Source organism: Taudactylus pleione, unplaced genomic scaffold, assembly GCF_031769625.1.
Source record: "Taudactylus pleione unplaced genomic scaffold, aTauple2 ptg000004l, whole genome shotgun sequence".
In the NCBI taxonomy this organism is placed as follows: Eukaryota; Metazoa; Chordata; class Amphibia; order Anura; family Myobatrachidae; genus Taudactylus; species Taudactylus pleione.
Genome location: NW_028284407.1, coordinates 486,193 through 505,381, shown reverse-complemented (window position 1 = coordinate 505,381; position 19,189 = coordinate 486,193). Strand labels below are relative to the sequence as shown.

Below are 19,189 nucleotides of genomic sequence, written 5' to 3'. Positions count from 1 at the left end.
ATCAGCTCCCAACTGCCATTTTTCAAACACAGCCTGTGAGATGGCAGTTAGGAGCTGATTGGCTGGCACCTTATCACTTTTCACTTCTCCTAACACTGCTTAGTAAATACCCCTATATACCTTAACCAAGGGAGAGGTATACATGGGAGACTGACTCAAACCCTCCTGAAACCAACAACTACAGAGCGCACTGAGCGTGGACCGTGAGCATCTCATACACACGTGGAGGGTAGGTGGAGCAACCCAGATGTGCAAAACACTTTGTAGGGACTGCGTCTGGGTCGGGGGAGCGGCTAACTCCCCTAAGCTGCGTTTACCAGCCGGGGAACGCTGACCTCGTAGCAGCAGAAGCGTCTGCTGCCGATACCCGGCGTCAGACGATAAGGCCACAGTGGTGTAGTGAGGACGCGGACAATCCCGGGCCCTGATTGCAGCGGCTTCTGGAGCATCTCTGACACCAGAAGCAAGGACTGCCGCGCGTGATTCCCTGTAAGCGAGGAATCACCTTACCTGACATCTCCGTGCGTCCGGTTGCAGCGTGCTGCTAGCAAGCTCAGCCACGACCCGCCGAAATCACCAGCCAATTACTGGTGTTACAGCCCGGCGGAGGTAGATGGAGTCGCAGTACATGCGTCTTTATTCAGACACTTAGTACTCCCAACCCAAAAAGAAACATAAAATAAAAGCTTAGTACTGCCTGAGCAGTCCCGTTACAAAGGTGCGTCTTGATCCTGCCGCACCAAATGAACAACTGAAGTCCTGTGGCCAGGGGCGGGATATATATGGAGGACCCGATGCATCCTGGGAGCTGAAGCTTCAACTATTTGGTGCCTGGATCTTTCCAACCATAATATCCCCATGGTATCCCTGTGGATGCCTATGGCCCCTTAAGAAGGAAGCGGCAATGCAGACACCCCCAGTAAAAATGTTGGCCCCACCCTGGCTTGGTTGCAGACTGCAGCAAGGAGCGGCAGTCTGCAACCAAGCCGTCCTGCCCCTCCCACAGCCACACGTTGGCACAAGGGAGGGTGCGCAGTGGGCTGCTGCTTGCCTCCTGTGATGGGGTTCTGAATACCTCTCTGTGCTCCCCAAATCCTGTCTGTCTCATGGCGCTGCCTGACATTGGGGAATTTCTGGGGAGAACACTGAAGATGTAGATATATTTTGGACAACATAATTCATCCAGTAGATATCACATTTAATTGATGTTCTCTACAGAATGCATGTGCAGCAGAGGTTACAAGGCTTGTTGGGAGGGGTTTTACCTTACTAAATACATTTATACAATTTGCTCAGAGGCTCGATTTTTCTTTACAAAACATTTTATGTCAGGGTATTCCCCTAGCATCAAAGGAACTATTAGCACACTAATATATCTTGCCTTGGCCCAGCGAGAGTATCCTCAAAAGACCACTAAAAACTAATTTATTTTTCTAACTGGTTTCACTAAATGACAAGTGTTCAGAAATTTGTGTCACCTCCTTTAAAAAATGGGCACATCTCTCGTTCCCTGCAGCAAGTTTGCTGAATAACTGAATGGGTTCCTGCGGAGAAACAGCTTCGGTTTGGGAGGAATGAGAACGAGGACTTTTGCGTTCAGACGTTTTCAAATTTCTACAGCAATATTCGCAGTGTAGTCTCAAAGTGGTGGCAATTGTAATTTAAATGGTATTTTCGGTGATTATTACAGTTATGGAACAACGATCAGGCAATTTACTGCTATAACCAATAATACTAACATAGTTATGTAACGTGCGCTCATTAGAATAGACGTTTATATTCCATCTGCACAGTGTGACATGCTGCCACTGAGTGATGAATGGACTTGGCTGGGAGCTCAAGAAGCTGTTACAGGAATTAAACAGGACATATAGCAACCTGAACTGAACATGTATTACTATGAAATATAGACAAGAGGGCTGAAAGCTTTCAGATTCACAAATATCAAAGTCAATGAGCAATGACAAGCATTACCTTTTGCATGTAAAAAACATATACAATGCCTTACTGTACATAATTATATATTAAAAACTCGAAGTATGGATACAATATGTCCAATTACCTGATCCATCTGTAGTCATTTAAATCTAACTGTACGCTATGCGATCTGACCCATAGTACAATAGAGGTGAGAGCGCTGGGGAAGTAAGGGGGGTGAATGGACTTTGGTCCTGGGCATGGCACCCCAATAAGTTTCTGCTGTATGGGGTGATGGTGTTACTTTAAAAAATGGAGTTCTGTTCTAAATAGCACCGTTATAGATCTAGGGAGAGATGTCATATCAAAACTATATATTTTTTTTTTTTAAATTGAAGCCTGAGCTGCATAAGGTACTCTAATCATATAGTGCAGTGCTCAGACTTTGCTGGAGGCATGGAACTTTAGACACCATCCTAAAAATAGAAAGGGTCCCCATTTCTCTCTATCTCCTGGAGCCTCTTAGGGGCAAAGGTCTTGAGGGCACACCTCTGCCACAAAGATTGTGGGCCCCTTCCTCCCCTTGGACAGACAAAGCCTCACTTCATCAAATTAATCTTCAGCTCCCCTCTCCTGCCAAAAAGGAGGGAGCCTCCAACGACTTGGGGTGGGGGGGGGGGGGGAGTTGGTTCCACCAAACCCGTCACTAACAATACTAAAACACAAACACGTATAAACAAAACTTTCTGTACGTCACAGCTATATAATTTAGTCATTTTCACATGCCAGCATTAGGTTGGCTAGCTTCTGAACATGTATAAATATTCACGAGTGTTAATGAGGATAATGGACTCATAGGGACATACTCATTGTGCTCCCGAGGAGCATTCTGCGATGCATTCCAGCTCCCAAACACGGTCCTGATTTGCTCTGAATAAGTACATGGGATTAATGACACAAACTTCGTGTCACACTAACCACTAATATAAACATGTCTTTCTAATAGACTGTACCATATAGAAATAGAGCCAGAGAAAGATTACTTTTTTTTTTGTAAATCAAAAGTGGTATGTATGGCGTGCTAGTAACTACAAAATGTACATTTGGCTTGTGCCTGTCTTATACTGATGCTACAGGTTTTTAAAACACCATGATAGGTGCACAGTGCACTGGCCAGCTGAGCTATTAGACACGTTATTTACCGGACCCTATGCTGAAGGTTTTATTGGCTTAACGTGTCTTTGGGTTTCTACTTCATTAAAAAACACCTGCTCCCTATTCAGATGTTTTCTATTTGCCATATAAGACCACTCTGACGGAGGGCAATAGGCCAGGCCAAGAGGTGGCGGGATCCCTCTTTCGGCGAGGGGCAGCCCCGTGCAGTGAGCACCTCCGCTGCTGTATAAGTATAAAAGGCCAAGAGGTGCCAACGGACAATTTAGAGACCTTTCCACAAGCAGCACTTTTGGGGATGGCAATGACAGTCTTTCCCCAGGACTTGGTTTAGTGGTAGGTGGGAGGTGCAGACGTTCCATGTAGAACTGAACTGCCCTCATTTTATCTCTATGTCATGCAACCACATGGATAGATTTATGACAGGCAAGGTATGTATACTGTTCAAACCCCATAGAGAACCAAAAGAACTTTAAAGTGCAGTAAATGCCTATAGCCTCTACAATAATTCATCCTCTAAAACTCACCAACATCCATTGCAGTTTCCATGAAGCTTTTCTGCCTTGATGCAAATTCAGCAAGCAGCTTTTGTTGCCTCTCTCTGGCTTTCTGACGTCTGTTGCAAACAATAAACATGTACTTAAGTTTAATGGCATGTATACAGTACACATACACATTTACCTCCAGTATAAATAAACCAACAAATTTATACAAACGTAAACAGAGAAGACAGACAGACCGGGCAGACTGAGAAATTGTGTTCTTAAACCATGAAAAGCATATACTCGTATGGGATCCATTATTCAGCCTGGTAGAGACGGCATCAAAATTGTTTTGCGGTAACTGGAAGCCAGTTCCCAGCATTCCCACCCAATCACGTGGCTAGCGCTGCTTCCGACAATGACTGTAGAGGGAACTTGGTCGGTGTGTCTGTATGCATGACATGACCACCAGACACAAGCTATTTACATTTTATCATTCTGGATAAGAAATCCCATACCTGTATTTGTATTCTTGTCATATACAGTTAACCTGAATAAAATGCATTACTTTTACCAACCCCCACCTCTCACAAATATAGATTACAGCTTCATTGCACAGAAAACCATATTATATTTATATATATATATTTATATATATATATATATATATACACACATATATATATATATATATATATATAAATATATTTTATATTTCCTATATATTCTTTAAATTACGGTACTTTAATATTTTTTACCAAAATAATGTATTACTCTGATGTACAGAGGGATTCTTCACTTCCGAAAATTATTTTCCACTTTGCTTTATAGCTCTACTTTTGTTGATGGATTTTCTTTAAGCGTGTAGGAAAAGGACATTACTCTGCAAATGTGGCCACATAATTGCTGGAGGAGCTATAGCTATTTCACAAAGATCTTAGCTACAGAGCCTAAAACAAATCTATAGATACAATGCAGATCACAAATGAGTGAGGTTCTACATGACATACGGTTTATGATCAGACACCGTCCCCAAGTGGGAACATTAGGGGCGCAAAGCTGGAGTGAGGAATGGGACATAAATCACACTGAATCTACAACAACTGTGTAAATTAAAGGCGGTACAAATTAAAAAACAATATCCCTGGAATAAATCAAATAAACATATCTATTCAAAGACTCCGATTTTTAATGTTTAACAAAATCCATTTATAGCAGCTTGCCGCAGCAATGAAACATTTGCAATCATAAAAGGAGATCAATACTGCATCATTTCCACTTAATCATAATATAATGGTGTGTATTAATTAGCAATACTTTATATTATTTCTTGTAAATTACACTACGTTCAGGAGGGTTACTACACATATAAAATTAAATTTTATGTTGCACAAGACTGATATACAATATGTACCTACGTTATAAACATAAAACATGATGAACACAATATAAATTAATAATGTAATCAACTAATGCACTTGTCTACTACAGAATGAATTAAAGGCAGCTGAAGAAGTTTAAAGGGCCGCTAAGCCTACAATGTTTGCTGGCTTATAAGGAACAAGTAAAAGGATTATCAGCAACTGAAAACCACTACTAGTTAAGTCGGTGCGCTACACAGGCTTAAGAGAAAAGTATTCACATTCCATAGGGCAGAAGGGTGCGGACTAATCCTCCTTAACATTGTTCGGCAAGAGGTAATATTGCAACAAGTATTGAGGTATCCAGAAAAGCCACACAATTACTGGTATTAGCCCGACTGTTTCAACATTAGACATTAGCCATAACATAAACCAACATACTAAAATTCCTACCCCTTATACCCAGTTATTCATTTCCCACCACCAGCATTCTCACCCTTCAATAGTAATTTGTTTCACCTCATGCCTATCATTCTCTTACCCTTGTGATTTATTGCACCACCATTTCCCACTAAGAGCATACATAATAAGCTGGAAGCAGAGAGGGGGATCCCTGGGTATGACCCACCATGCTGATTTTCCAGGTCATTTATAGGCTGAGAGAATGAGCAGCATAAGAGTGATACGGCCAATCAGTACAGCCGTCTGCAGCACCATGTGTGTTCCAGCCAAGGATAGCCCCTCCCCTACTCCCTGCTTGTATAAGAGGTAAAATAAGGGGGGGGGGGGGGAGAATGCATTATAGGGGAAGGGGGAAATCTGGCGCTGACCCAGCAGAAGGGGGGGAGATGGTTATTATTATTTTTTTGCCTGGACATTTCTGGGAGAAAAATCTTTTTTTATTGCATATAAAAGCAATTGGCCTGAAATTGGTATTTGGCAGGCTGTTACTTTATGTACCGCTTTAGTCATGTAAGGCTTGGAGAAACAAAATAAAGTTCAAGGCAAAACCGGACAGCAGATGCAGGTGCTATCCCTACAGCCAACATATAACTCCGGTTAAAGGAAATACTAGACTGTCAAGTTGTAGAACGTAAAGAATAAAGCATGAGCTCATAACAGAAGAACTCCTCAACACAGAAACTGTACAGAAAATGTGCTGTAAGTGTTGTGGGACATCATCACAGTATAGGTGTATTCCATAAAGGAGAGGGATGAGACACTAGGAGTATAAGGGCCCTCTAAACCTGTCCTATGCACATGTATGCCAAAGGAGGAACAGAGACTGCAACAGCACCACCCTGGGTCCAAGTACTGAATGGAAACGCAATTCTAGTAGATATTCCATGCCTTGCTGCAAGGGCTACTTGGCACCACCTTATTTAAAATTATCTACTGCGCTAGTGAAGGCTCACCACACTGCACAAGACCAGCAGCAGCTGTAACCAGTCATCCTGACCCCCTGAAAAGCAAATTATGGTACTCCCACATATGATGCTGAGTATAGGCTCATATCCCAGGCACTAAGTAAGTGAGTTGCTCTGGATATGGTATAAATCTGGAAGATCTGCCAAAGTGAGCCCTGCCCAACTGCGCTTACAGGCTTAGAGCGGTGGGAAACACACAAGGGTTGAGAGTTGCTAGTGGGAGAACTGTATGTGGTTACCGTATGGCAGCAGCAATGGTCTACAGTGACACAACCTCTTTCCTGCTACAGAAACCATGCAGCCCAAACTGGTCTCATTCTAATGGGCACTTACTTGATTTCCCCTCAGACAGGCCCCCAGCCTGCTCAAGGCACCCAAAGGGACCCTGAAGGTTAGGTTTGTCTCTTGTAGTGATCCCCGACCCATTCTTCCTCATAACATTGCCACCAGGCAGAAATGACACACACAGGGCACTTACCCGCTATCCCTCAACACACTGCTGTCCCCGCAGTCATATACAGATGTGTCCTCATATACCTATCCTCTACACCACCTGCGGCACAAGATGCCTGGAGCGAGTGAGCTGCACAGAGTGGTGTAGCGTCCTTTTAGCCAGTGCGCCTGGTCCTATCTGCTAACAAAGGTTTTACTGTATTTGAAGTATACATTTTATAAAATTATATTAAATTTATATATATATATATATATATATATATATATATATATATATATATATATACATATACATACATACACACACACACACACATACACACATACACATACACAGTCAGGTGCATAAATATTGGGACATTGACAGAGTTTTCATATTTTGGCCTCTATTCACCACCACAATGGCTTTGAAATGAAACTGACAAGATGTGCTTTAACTGCAGACTTCAGATTTAATTTGAGGGTAATTACATCCAAATCAGGTGAACGGTGTAGGAATTACAACAGTTTCTATATGTGCCTCCAACATTTTTTTTTTTTTTTTTAATCCAATAATTTTTTATTACATTTTTCCTTTTAAATATACAGTTAAACACATTGTATTAATAAAACATAACAATACAATATATTAAAAAAAACAATAACAAACAACAACAAAACAAGATAAAAATTACATACGTGTGGTTTCTCTTTTTGTTATTCAAATAACACTGTATAATACCAATAATCCTCCGCATACAGATCAAACCAATATATATGGTAATCTTTCAGCTGTATCCATAAGTATGACATCAAATACAGCACTGCACATATTTTATTATGCTTTTTTTTTTCTTTTTCTTCTTTGTTTTCTTTTTACATATTCCCCTTCTACCTTCTCCCTTGAATCTACACGCTAGGAAAGAGAAGGATCCATCTCCCCCGACCGATTATACGGAGAATCTAGCCATCTACCCCAAACATTACAGTACTTTTGTATTATATTTCTAGCGGTATAGATGTATTTTTCGTGTGCAGCAACCATATCTACCAAAAATATCCAAGTTTCCAGAGTTGGACCATTATTTGCCATCCAATCCCTTGCTGTACACACTTTGGCAAGCGTGCAAAGGTTATTAATATAACGAATATCAGGCTTGTCAATTACGCCCTCATTTATTACAGGCAATATGCATGCTGCAGGGGTGAGAATATCCTTGAGGTATACCCGTAGCAACAATAACCCTGAATACTCTTTGCCAAAAGGAGTTTACTATAGGACATAACCATAACAAATGCCAAAAAGTACCCTCAGACGAATTGCATTTGGGACACTTTGAGTCCATCCTTCCCCCTATTCTCAGTAACCTGATGGGTGTCATATATACTCTATGTAATATGAAGTATTGTATCTGCTGGTATCTTACAGACATAGTGGGAAGGCGAGGACTGATAAGAGCTGCACTCCAGTCATCCTCCGCCAACACACCAACGTTGTTTTCCCATTGTTGTTTTATGGATACTAAATCAGACTCATGATGCTTGTTCAGTAAGTTAGAGTAGATCACAGAGATCAAACGATTAAGACTAATAGATTGTAATAAGGTTTTAATCGGAGAGTCCTGTATGTTCAAAGGAACTGCAGAAAATTGGGCATTAACAGCATGTCTGAGCTGAAGGTATCGAAAGAAAATATGATTGGGGACGTCAAACTCTAGATGTAGTTGATGAAATGACTAACTCCCACCTGAAATATTTGTCCCAAAGATATTACATCCCACTGGCCCCAGGCTTCTCCAACTTGGATGTCCAAGAGCTCCTTAAGGCTATTGGCATGGGCTAGCGGAGTATCTGGATCTATGCCTTCCGCCTGCAGTATACGTGAGACAATTCGCCAAATATTGATGGCCTGCTTAATTAAGGGCATGTTGACTATGTGTATAGTATTGCTCAAAAGCAGATGAAGGGGCGATAAAGCTGTCTTGGACTGGGCCAATATGAGGGCCAATAAGGATTCGGCATTTTTATCATTTACCCATTCCCATATATGTGATAATTGTGCGGCATAATAATATAATTTGAAAAGGGGTAGTGCCAAGCCACCACATTCTCGAGATCTGGTTAGAGTGTCCAACTTGATCCTAACTCTTTTGTTAACCCAGAGTAATGAGGACAAAAGACCATCATTCTGTTTGAAAAATGTCTGAGGAATATATACCGGGGAATGATTCAAAATGTAGAGGATTTTTGGCTGGAGAACCATTTTGACTAAGTTTACCCTGCCTGTTAAAGTTAGTGGCAATTTACGCCATATCGGGACACGGGACTTGAGATATTCAATCTGTGGCTGTACGTAGTGTCCACTCTAGCTCCAGCGTGAGGCAGGGCACCGGAGCTAGAGAGGGCACGTTCGTGCGCGCGCGCGACCAAGAAGGGGGCGTAGTCACCGAAAAGGGGACGCCTTAGTGGCATCTAGTGAGACAATAATGGAGGTTTGTGCATCTTCCCGTTTTAACTGTAAGTGTGTAAATAATCGGCGTAGATTGACTGCCGTGGACTTACCAGGCATAAAAAGCCTGTCTGGTCAGAATGTATCAGTTGGGTTATGACCTGATTAATCCTAGAGAATTTTTACATCTGTGGGGAGGAGAGATATAGGTCTATAAGAATCGGGCCTAGTAGCGTCTTTGTCTGGTTTAGGTAAGACAATTATTAATGCCTCAGACATAGATTTGGGCAATGTATTATTTATGTACAACTGATTAAAGAGCTCAAATAGTTGGGGTACAAGTATTTTACTGTGTTTTTTGTAAAACTCAGGCGGGATCCCATCTAATCCTGGGGCTTTACCATTGGGAAACGAGTTTAAGGCCACCTCGATTTCTTCTATTGTCAGGGGAGAATCCAAAAAATCCCTCACCTCTGGCGAGAGTGTCGGAAGTTAAATAACAGACAGAAATTCTCGCACCTCCGGTTGAGTATAAATCAATCTAGATTTGTATAATTGATGGTAGGACTGTACAAATTCCTCCGCTATCTCTGGAGTACGCACATATGGAACGTTATCTGAACCAACAAATTTAACCACAGTGTTTGATGATTTCTGTTCTATTCGAGCCAGGTTAGCCAAATATGATCCAGGTCTATCACCTGATGCATAATGTAAATGCGAATGAAAAAGAATCTTATATTGGGCCTAGTCCATTAAGCAATCCTTCCATAATTTTTGGGCAGCACACCATGCTTTTATTTGCCTCTGAACCATCAGAAATATAGGCTAATTCTAAAAATTTGCAGGACGCCTCCAGATCAAATTCAGTTTTTTTATAAGACGACTTTAATATAGCAACTTTTTGAATCAAAGAACCTCTTAGAAATGACTTAAAGGTATCCCAGAGAACAGCAACAGAAGCAGTGCCATTATTTAATTAAAAAAATTCTTTCCATTCAGCTTCTAACTCTGCCCCAGGTCCCATGCGGGACAACCGGAACTGATTGAATTTCCAAAATTGTTGACCGCGTTGTCCCTCCATGTCCAGACTGACTGACAGTGGGGAGTGGTCGGATATACCCCTAGTCTCATACACTATCTTATGTATTCTCGGCAATAAGCCTGTAGTATCCAATGCCATATCTATCCTGGAGAACGTTGAGTGGGGGGTAAGAGAAAGTAAGTAAGCATCTACCAATCCCATTCCCCGGACTATACTTGAAAAACCAGTTCCCCTCCCCTGTGTATCTGGAGCCGACATTCTGTGCCTGTCTAGCAATGGGTCTAGGATATTATTAAAATCCCCCAGACACAAGGCGGGTGTGTCCGGGAATATGGCCAAAAATTCAGCCTTTTTGAGAACCTCATGTGAGTATGGTGGTGGAATGTATACCGCCAGTAACAATATAGATATAGAATTAATTTTACATTTTATGAATACATATCTACCTCAGGCATCACACTGCACCTGCTCCATTGAGAATTGGACAGATTTACGCACTAATATGGACACGCCCCTGGATGCAGAAGTGTGTGTAGAATGATATGTCCAACCAATCCACGGCTTTCTTAATTTCCCTCCAATCAAATGAGTCTCCGTAAAACAGATTATATCTGCAGCATACTGTTTCACCTGCCTTAGCACTAATGATCTCTTGACCATATCGTTTAAACCCTCTCACGTTCCAAGCGAGAATTTTAACCTTTTGTAATGCCGTCATTTGATATATTTTGGAAAGTACCTAAACAGCCTTGGAAACATACAGAGGAAATGTATACAATACCACACAACAGGAAAAACCTTTACACAGCAAAAAAGAAAATTATAAAATATCCCATATCAACTGATATAAGCCCTTCCCCTAGAACACCCCCCACCAAACCCAACCTAGGCATACCTATACCTGAACACCTTACCCCCACTCTATTAAACTAGGCAATACAGTTTTACTATTATTACCTTACTACCAACAAGATAAATGGAGCAAAATGTATAATGGCAATAGAGTAAAACATTCGGAGGCCTCCATACACGGAGTCGTCCCCCAGGAATAAACACACATCTTTGAAAATTACAATATAGGATTGATCGATAACTAACCAGCGGAATCACGTGCATCAATCTACCAATACGAGATCAAAAAATAGAGAAAACATATAATAATCATTTTTCCCCATCATTATCAATGGAATGAATGGATATAATACCTAGACATTATGAGAAAACAGATATGAGTATATACATAAACATATGGCTCCAACATCAGTAGACCCCAATCCATATATATATACTTCGTTTAATCAAGCAATTAAAGCACTAAAGCGCAAATTTTAGAAACTATATTAAGATGGAAAAAACATTTGCCGTATGTTAACAGCTGGCTGATGTAGTGTTAGAAATTAATCATTAGCCATTGCATCCCTGGCAGGTCTGCAACGGTCCATCCAAAGCGCTGCCTCCCTCAGAGTCGTAAAAAATTTGGTTTTCCCATCAGCAACTACACAGAGTTTAGATGGGTATAACATGGCATATGAAATATTGAGGTCCCGTAGGCGCCGTTTTATCGGTAGAAATTGGGCCCTGTCCTTTTGTATTTCCATAGCGAAATCCGGAAATACTGAAATATGAGTCCCGTTCCATTGCAAAGGACCACTAGTGCGGGCCAAGCTGAGGACAGAGTACCAATCACGATAGTGCAGGAATTTTGCTATTAGAGTACGCGGTGGCGCCCCAGGCGGCAAGGGTCTAGAAGGCACTCTGTGAGCTCTCTCAATCGTAAAATAGGATGAGAAAGAAGTAGAACCAAACGTGTCAAACAGCCATTTTTCCAGGAATTTTTCAGGGTTAGGACCCTCCTCCTTCTCTGGTAATCCCACGAATCGGACATTATTGCGCCTCAGGCGTCCTTCCATGTCAGACATTTTCCTCTGTATAGAAATAAGCTGTGAGCCCATAGAGTCAACTTTGAGGTGTTATCTTATCCTCCAGGGTGGAAGTGCGAGTTTCCACCTCGCCAACTCTCTCACGCACAAACTGCAGGTCATGGTGTATAATTGAGAGATCTGATTGCGCTTTTCCAATTTTTTCTGACAGCCTAGTCTCACAAGCCGTCACCGCCTCTAGAACGCGTTGAAGCGCAGCGTCTGACAGCTCAAACAAGGCCACCGATTCTGCTGGAGGTGTAGGGGGGGAGTTATCACCCCGTGCAGTAGAAGTGGATTGAGCAGGAGGCACTCTGGAGAATTTTTCTAGCTTCGCTGCAGCAGCAGAATTTTCCCTATCATGAGAGTATATATGAGAGGGTCTAGCCGTATATTACTGTATAGGGCTAAAAATAGTAGTGTAGCGGAAGATATATAGAGAGTCACTTTTTCTAGATTGATGATACAGGTGGGAATTATATTAACAGCAGTTGTCAGGACATATGATGGATAAGAGGCTGGCCCCTCCTATGTAATTCAGTGCGAGTGAGAAAGCACTGTTTTGTGTCATAAGCATCCGGACTGAGCCCACTTCCAAGATCAGTAGAGGCTACTCACATTCTCAGCCGCTCAGGGAAAACACTGCCTGCCGCCAGCCGCCGGGAAGAGACACCCGCTGTCACATACAAGCCGCCGCCGGGACTCTGCACATACAGGGAAGATGGCGCCGGCGCAGGTCACGCGGACAGGTGGTATGTTTTGGATCATGAGCAGTTCCTTTCCTTCTCCATACTCTTCTCTTCCCATCACTCTGGTACAAGTTGATCTTTGTTTCATCTGTCCATAGCATGTTGTTCCAGAACTGTAATGGCTTTTTTAGATGTTGTTTGGCAAACCCTAATCTGGTCTTCCTGCTTTTGTGGCTCACCAATGGTTTACATCTTGTGGTGAACCCTCTATATTCACTCTTGTGAAGTCTTCTCTTGATTGTTGACTTTGACACATATACACCTACCTCCTGGAGAGTGTTCTTGATTTGGCCAACTGTTGTGAAGGGGTTTTTCTTCACCAGGGAAATAATTCTTCTGTCATCCACCACAGTTGTTTTCCGGGGTCTTCCGGGTCTTTTGGTGTTGCTGAGCTCTCTGAGTGCATTCTTTCTTTTTAAGAATGTTCCAAACAGTTGATTTGGCCACACCTAATGTTTTTGCTATCTCTCTGATGGGTTTGTTTTGATTTTTCAGCCTAATGATGGCTTGCTTCGATGATAGTGACAGCTCTTTGGATTTCATATTGAGAGTCGACAGCAGCTGATTCCAAATGCAAATGTCACACCTAGAATCAGCTCCAGACCTTTTACCTGCTTAATTGATAATGAAATAACGAGGGAATAGCCCACACCTGTCCATGAAATAGCTTTTGAGTTGATAGTCCCATTACTTTTGGCCCCTTAAAAAGTGGGAGGCACATATAGAAACTGTTGTAATTCCTACACCGTTCACCTGATTTGGATGTAATTACCCTCAAATTAAATCTGAAGTCTGCAGTTAAAGCACATCTTGTTTGTTTCATTTCAAAGCCATTGTGGTGGTGAATAGAGGCCAAAATATGAAAATTCTGTCAATGTCCCAATATTTATGCACCTGACTGTATATACACACACAGATACAGACTGTACATGCACACACACACATAGGACAGCCACTTCTGTGTCTGCATTCGGTCATTAAAGTTAGCCTGTGGCCATCCCAATTTATACTGCTTGCAAACCACTATATGCTTCGGAAAAATATCCTTGTTCAGCCAACATAATAATTATTTCTGAAGACTTGGAAAGATCACAAAGCCCCCCCCCCTCCTCAATCCCTGCAGGTCTGATTGCTTGGAATTTAAATGAAAAATGTGCAGCAATTGTGTCTTGCTGGTGTATAGGGCTTGCGAGGCATGGGCTCTTTGTTAATGCATGCATTTCTCTCTATCTACGTTATGCGTCAGCTTAAGCAGGTCTGACTGTAAATAGAGATCCTTAATAAGAGGACATAAACAAACTGTGACAGATTCAGTGCAGCTCAGTAATTTTCCGTGATGGCTCACGGGGATGAGACACCAAGGCTGAATAACATTGCAAGCTTCTCTCCTCGAGCGCTCGATCTCTGTTTCTATGGTGACAGCGCATCATGGGGGTAATGCCACCTTTTGTCTTTGTCTGCAGGTTGAAACAGCCACAAATGGGTCATCATTGAGCCTTATGGGCTGTTCGATCTTCATTACCAGAAAACGCGACTTAAAAGGCAGGAAAAAAATGAAGGCGGCACTGTGTGAGCTGCATGACGATGGTAAATTAGATTCATCTTCATTCATAGCTGTCAACAGCTATAGCTATTTGTGAATGTATCACGGTTCTAGCAAGCAGGTCTAGAACGTGGCTGCAAGGATTCATTCCGATAGAATAAGTTTAGGGGGAGGGGGGTGCGGAATGACTAGGTGCAAATCTTGCAACAGTCCCTGCTTAACTTACCACATTCAGAAATGGGAAAAATAGTGACATAAGACTATGCGCCAATCTCCTCAAGCCACATGTGCTCTGCCCATCTCCTAACAGGTCCCATACCTTTTCTGACAAGCTACCTTTATCATCTGGAAAGAAGGAATTCCCACTGAAATTGGGGACTGATGGATGGTATGGTGGCTGTGTACAGCAGAATAGGGCAACATCTTTTAAAAGGCAAATCATATGCAGTAGGCTGTTAAAACTGCAGAGTGCATGCTTAGACTTCATTGATACATCATATACTGTACAGCAGGGGTAGGCAACCTGTGGCAGTCCAGCTGCTGGGGCACTACACATCCCAGCATGCCCTACCACTGTTTTGTTGTTAGGGCATGCTGGGATGTGTAGCTCCACAGTAGCAGGAGTGCCACAGGCCCCCATTACAGTGCATATGCGGTCTATACCTAAGGGAAGTAGCCAATCATTTAGGCTCAATACTTATACAGGAACTAGTGGACCGACATGTTGAATATCGATGCAGCAAACAAAACTGGCGTCTCCACAATGACACTAACAGACTGACAATATAAGTTTAAAGTGCTCTTGGTGACATCACACACAGTCGCTGGCGCTGATTTTAGGAGTAGGGGTGTTTGCAGGGGTGCAAAACGTTGCACCATGTAATGATTTGATTAGGGAAAAATGGGGACAAGCCTAAGTGATAATTAGGTGATTAAGTTGTATTTGTGTAAAAAACTATTATATAATGCCCTCAGCTGTGTCATGCGCAAAAAGAGCCAGGGCACCGTGCTAATGGCTCCCACTGTAGCGTCTGGACAGACCAGCCGGAGAGGAGGACCCATGCCTGGCTGGGAACAAGTTAAATTTAAGAGTGAGGAGGGACGGGGGCGGGGAGTGGGTGGACCGATGTGATCCGGCGTATGTTGGGTTCAATTTACTAGTTACTAAGGTCAACATCACTCAGCAAGCACATGGCATTGTCCATCAGTACTGAGCCAGCAAAGATGGCGTCTCATTCTATACTTTTATTGCGACACACCCTGCACTGTCCCAGCTGTACTGGCACACACAAGTGAAAACCCCCAAAATGTCAGGTATTCCTATTCACACATTTAAAAATAAAGCAGATTACTGTAGGCATTTATTCCTTGGTGTAACGGTCCTAAAAGCTAATAAAGTCTACAATTTCCGTCAACGCTTAATACTTCAAACATTTAAAGAAAAAAAACAAAAAACAAATCTGAACAAAAAATGATTCTCCCACTACACCTCAATATATTTCACAATGGAATCTTCATGGCTGGTAATGGAAAGTGAATAGTAAAACAGAAACTGATGAGTATAAACGTTACTAAGCATTCGCAGAAAGGGGTGTATGTGGAGGTAAGGCAGATAAAGAAACTAATACAGAAACAGTGGAGAAGTGTGTGTTCAAAAAACAAAGTGTACAGGATAGTAAAGGATAGGCATAGTTACAAGAACAGCAAATACAGTTAATATAGTAAAGCAATGGCTCCCAAAAGAGCGATGCTGCAGAACTGCGCTTACTATCACAACTAAAGGTAAGTAAGGGAGGGGGGAAATGGAGAGGGCAAATGTAGAGACATGGATAGGGCAAATGTAGAGACATGGGGGGAGCAAAGGAAGAGACATGGGGGGAGCAAAGGGAGAGACATGGGGGGAGCAAAGGGAGAGACATGGAGAGGGCAAAGGGAGAGCATGGAGAGGGCAAAGGGAGAGACATGGAGAGGGCAAAGGGAGAGACATGGAGAGGGCAAAGGGAGAGACATGGAGAGGGCAAAGGGAGAGACATGGAGAGGGCAAAGGGAGAGACATGGAGAGGGCAAAGGGAGAGACATGGAGAGGTAAAGGGAGTGACATGGAGAGGGGTTAATGGAGAGGGCAAAGGGAGAGACATGGAGAGGGCAAAGGGAGAGACATGGAGAGGGCAAAGGGAGAGACATGGAGAGGGCAAAGGGAGAGACATGGAGAGGGCAAAGGGAGAGACATGGAGAGGGCAAAGGGAGAGACATGGAGAGGGCAAAGGGAGAGACATGGAGAGGGCAAAGGGAGAGACATGGAGAGGGCAAAGGGAGAGACATGGAGAGGGCAAAGGGAGAGACATGGAGAGGGCAAAGGGAGAGACATGGAGAGGGCAAAGGGAGAGACATGGAGAGGGCAAAGGGAGAGACATGGAGAGGGCAAAGGGAGAGACATGGAGAGGGCAAAGGGAGAGACATGGAGAGGGCAAAGGGAGAGACATGGAGAGGGCAAAGGGAGAGACATGGAGAGGGCAAAGGGAGAGACATGGAGAGGGCAAAGGGAGAGACATGGAGAGGTAAAGGGAGAGACATGGAGAGAGGTTATTGGAGAGGGCAAAGGGAGCGACATGGAGAGGGGTTAATGGAGAGGGCAAAGGGAGAGACATGGAGAGGGCAAAGGGAGAGACATGTAGAAAGGTAAAGGGAGAGACATGTAGAAAAGTAAAGGGAGAAACATGGAGAGAGGTTAATGGAAAGGTAGAGACATGGAGAGAGGTTAATGGAAAGGGAGAGACATGGAGAGGGCAAAGGGAGAGACATGGAGAGGCCAAAGGGAGAGACATGGAGAGGCCAAAGGGAGAGACATGGAGAGGCCAAAGGGAGAGACATGGAGAGGCCAAAGGGAGAGACATGGAGAGGCCAAAGGGAGAGACATGGAGAGGCCAAAGGGAGAGACATGGAGAGGCCAAAGGGAGAGACATGGAGAGGCCAAAGGGAGAGACATGGAGAGGCCAAAGGGAGAGACATGGAGGAGGGCAAATGTTCGCTCTTTCATTTGAATATTAGTAGTGTGCTGAAGAATAATGGACTGCAATACTGTCCCTGGTACATTTTAATTATCACTTTTTTACACTAGTACTAACAGCAACTTTGATCATACAAACAATCGATCTTCCCAGGGTAAAAGTGGACAATACGTTTATATTAGCAGCTGTACTCAAACCAGGGTTCCACCGAGTAACGTTCTAACAGCAGCTATTCTCCCACTAGTAAATCCTCTTACCTCTCCTCTTTGTCCAGGGCTTTCTTTTCTGCAGGACTGGACTTCTTGGGTGGAACGGGAGGAGCAGTTTTCCTGCATATTTCATCAATGCTAAGTTTGTTTAGGCGGCTGTGAGTTGCAGCTTTCAGTAAAATTCTTTCTACTGCAGTTACTCCATCTCCATGGGAGTACTTAGAGACATCTGCTTGGGTGAGACACTCTGGATCACCCGACCAGGGAGGGGTGTACGAGTCGGACTTGCCTGAAAGTTTCTGGTGAAGTTTGATAAGCAGAGATAGCATGCTCTCTTTCACCTCTAAAATCACAGTGGTTAACTGAGGAGTTGCACCAGGCGCCGTCCACTTCAGAGCGGACGATTTCGGCCGCACAACTTGATTTGCTTCGCTGTTGTTGCGGTTTATTATTTCTTGGAACTTCTTGCGACGTTCAGCTACCAAACTGAAGACTTGAGCTGTGCCGGAATTCTACGGAGAGTAAAGAGATAATTTCATCAGCTTCTGCAATATATAACCATTACCCCAAAGCTATCTCCTAGCCATTTATGTAATGTCAGACCAAATCTTTATTTCTTTAAAATATTCATTCTATGCTCACTAAGGTTTAAGATGAACTAATGGTCTGTATGCTGTTGTGTATTAAACGCATCGCAAAATGATCAAAGTTTTTTATTATTGTTGACTTGGAGAAAACTAAACATTAACACAGAAAACAGAATTTTAGAAATAAAAAAATATTTCATACTTACTTGTTGCAATTTCATATAAAACAGCATATTATTAAATCACTGTTTTTGCTGATAAAACTAAAGTTGTTTCAGCACTGAGGGCCTGAATCAGAGCTGTACGCTAATACGGCCGCTGCTGCGAATGTGTACGCAGATGCTATGCGAAAATATGCCAATATCACAAGTGCTGGGAGATGTATTGAGGCAGCTATACAAAGCCCAGCATCTGCGTAAAAAGTCATAGCATTTGCATACAGAGAGGCAACACCAGTCGCAGATCACTCAAGTGCTACAGTCCTGAGTGAGTCCAAAGCCCCGCAAAATGCCCGCGGGAACTAAGACGCTAGAGCCATTTTTCTTGTGTACGGGATCGCAGACGCAGGGTGTGACAGGACCCAGAAACGGTTGTGACGTGCCTGCGTTCTTCGCCGTCACTCTCCGTTACCTCCTCCTGACTGTCAATCACACTGCAAGTAAAAAGTCACTGTGTACGTCTATGGTAATGTACAGATATGTCCTCACTCCTCTCTGCTGCAGTCGCGGCAAACAGCCCCTCTTGGTGCGCCTGGTCCCGTGAGACCCTGTTAGTGCCTGGCGTCTTTTTTGCCGAAATTGCGTCTAAGTCGTAATGCAATGCGATGTTACTAGGACACCCCAGGAGTTTGATATGTGACACTTGTGTATCTGTGTGCGACTTAGGGGT

The 19,189-nt window shown here is 43.1% G+C and overlaps 1 protein-coding gene across 7 annotated transcripts in view; it reads right to left on the bottom strand.

Annotated features, from left to right (window-relative positions):
- UBR3 (ubiquitin protein ligase E3 component n-recognin 3) overlaps window positions 1–19,189 on the bottom strand; it is a 250,272-nt gene that overhangs the window by 131,855 nt on the left and 99,228 nt on the right. For all 7 annotated transcript variants that reach the window (XM_088469036.1, XM_088469052.1, XM_088469046.1 and 4 more), the window contains 2 exons: window positions 17,763–18,226; window positions 3,618–3,706 (listed from right to left, as the gene is read on the bottom strand). In XM_088469036.1, the coding sequence (XP_088325162.1) occupies window positions 3,618–3,706; window positions 17,763–18,226 (553 nt within the window). The remainder of the gene's footprint in view (window positions 1–3,617; window positions 3,707–17,762; window positions 18,227–19,189) is intronic.